Below are 2,004 nucleotides of genomic sequence, written 5' to 3'. Positions count from 1 at the left end.
AGCATTCATATGTTTGATGAAATTAAAATTGCATTGACATTTATTATTAATACAAATAGAATTCTCAGTAGTACACCATTTACTCGTTGTACAAAATTGACCGAGAGGCTGCACACATTTTGTGCCGGTTATTGCAATATGATTTGCGCTGCAATGACACCTCGTTTGCCTCGAACAGAACGAGTTTGGAATGTGTTCACAGTCTTTATAGTTCTGGCATAGAGTGTTTAGTAAAACTTGAAATTAAATAAGGATATATATATCTATAAACGCGATTCGGCAATTTATTTTCATTCATTATTAGCGTTCTTACCCGATGAACACAGATCATTTGAATGAGCAAAATGGTTTTCTATGCACCGGCATTTATTAAGAACACAATGAGAATTCTGAACGACACAATCATCGTCTTCTGAACAGTCACCCCCTATAAGTGGTGAGCAAGTTAATAAATCCAGTACCCCGTAATTCAATTGACAAACACAAATATTATCATCTGAACACGTTGAAAATTCAATTCCCGCACAATCTCTCTCGGTTTGACATGGCATTCCCAAAAATTCTACGGTAAATAACAAAAATACAGTTTGACAAAGGACTTACACTTTGGGTTTATCGAAAATTAAATGAGATCACATACTCGGCAGACATTTGGATTCTCGATAAACATAACCAGGTTTGCATTGACATTTATCATCGATGCAAATAGTGTTTTCGGATGCGCATATGTCTCCAAAATGGCATGCTTCGTTAAATGCTGGCGCACACGTCGTATCGTTCATCTCATAATGACCATGACGACATGCACATTTTTTTTCTTCAGAACATTCTGAGTGGTCTAGGAAGTCTTGACAGTCTATGGATTCTCGACAATCCATGCCTAAATGTGCTAAGAAATAAAGAATAAATCAGGGATATATCAAAATATAAATAACAGTTGAATTCTGTAGGAGTCTAAATCTCATGTTTTTTACAAGTTTACATAGTCACTCTAGTAGAAGTCTACCGCAAGTGCCTTTACAAGATATCTTAAACAAATCTGACCAAGAAACGTGAATATCGTATTAGTTCAGACTTGCTTGATTTACAACCATATTACTAAGTCTTTAGAAAGGATCTTAAGATATACTTGATGAAATCTCCAAAACATCTTTCGAAAAATACATCTCCTTCAAGCCTCGTTGCAATTTTCCGTAAGTGGTCTTCAATTAGGTAACTTGCTTAATGACTTAGGGTTTATCGATCGGAGTCATTGACTGATAGCAGTTGAATGACATTGGTTTGAACTATTAGTCTACGAAGGAGCGGAAATTTCCGAGAAATTCTATCCTATCGAATGTCCCTTCTGCTTTAATCAGTACACTACAACGCATGGGTGCTTGCATTCGCACGAGTGATGCATTTATAATTATGTACAGATACATGCAAATTCAGGGTATCAGGTGGAAGACAGCGAAGCTCGTAGTATAGGTCAAAATTGAGGGGAAGTTTTAAGTGAATGGAATCCAACTGTACTGTTATTGCTGAAATATAATTGTAAGTAAACCAACCTTCAACTAGTTTAATTATTGAATAACAATTAGTATTATGCTCTAGTGTATTGATATTACTCATCTACAACTTATTTCTCTAATCTGAGACACAGCTGTAGTACTCATCGGTAGTTCTATACTATTCTGAGAAAAAATACTTTTATCAAGTACATTTACTTGACACAAGAACATATATTTTTGATAATTTCCAAGAATATATAATTTTGTCTCAAGAATTCATAGAATTGAAAGAAATAATTTTTATTTAATTCAAGTAAAGCTATTCTTTTGTTCACTCATAATATAATATCAAAATCATATAACAACAAAAATAAATTTGATGCTCTTTCCTCAAGAAATTAATAATTAATAACAATAAAATAACTATTTTGAACGGATTTCTTGAACCAAGAAATTCTTGTTTGGGAAATAGTATTTTTCTCTCAGTGTACGATGTACACATTATTATATA

The 2,004-nt window shown here is 33.4% G+C and overlaps 1 protein-coding gene across 1 annotated transcript; it reads right to left on the bottom strand.

Annotated features, from left to right (window-relative positions):
* Window positions 1-290: 290 nt before the first annotated feature.
* On the bottom strand, window positions 291-878 carry LOC130674235 (rh5-interacting protein-like). The gene is made up of 2 exons (XM_057479504.1): window positions 641-878; window positions 291-562 (listed from the first exon to the last, which is right to left on the bottom strand). Exons 1-2 carry the CDS (start codon window positions 876-878, stop codon window positions 291-293), a joined length of 510 nt encoding a protein of 169 aa, XP_057335487.1.
* Between the last annotated feature and the right edge of the window lie 1,126 nt (window positions 879-2,004).

Source organism: Microplitis mediator, chromosome 9, assembly GCF_029852145.1.
Source record: "Microplitis mediator isolate UGA2020A chromosome 9, iyMicMedi2.1, whole genome shotgun sequence".
NCBI classification, from domain to species: domain Eukaryota; kingdom Metazoa; phylum Arthropoda; class Insecta; order Hymenoptera; family Braconidae; genus Microplitis; species Microplitis mediator.
This window is presented reverse-complemented; position numbering and strand designations above follow the sequence as displayed.

What these genes read in the sequence shown, in the direction of transcription:
- LOC130674235 (XM_057479504.1), bottom strand. Translation starts at nt 878, where the DNA reads ATGGATTGTCGAGAATCCATAGACTGTCAAGACTTCCTAGACCACTCA. An exon ending in AGAATCCAAATGTCTGCCGA is followed by an intron (nt 563 to 640) that starts GTATGTGATCTC and finishes TATTTACCGTAG; the next exon opens with AATTTTTGGGAATGCCATGT.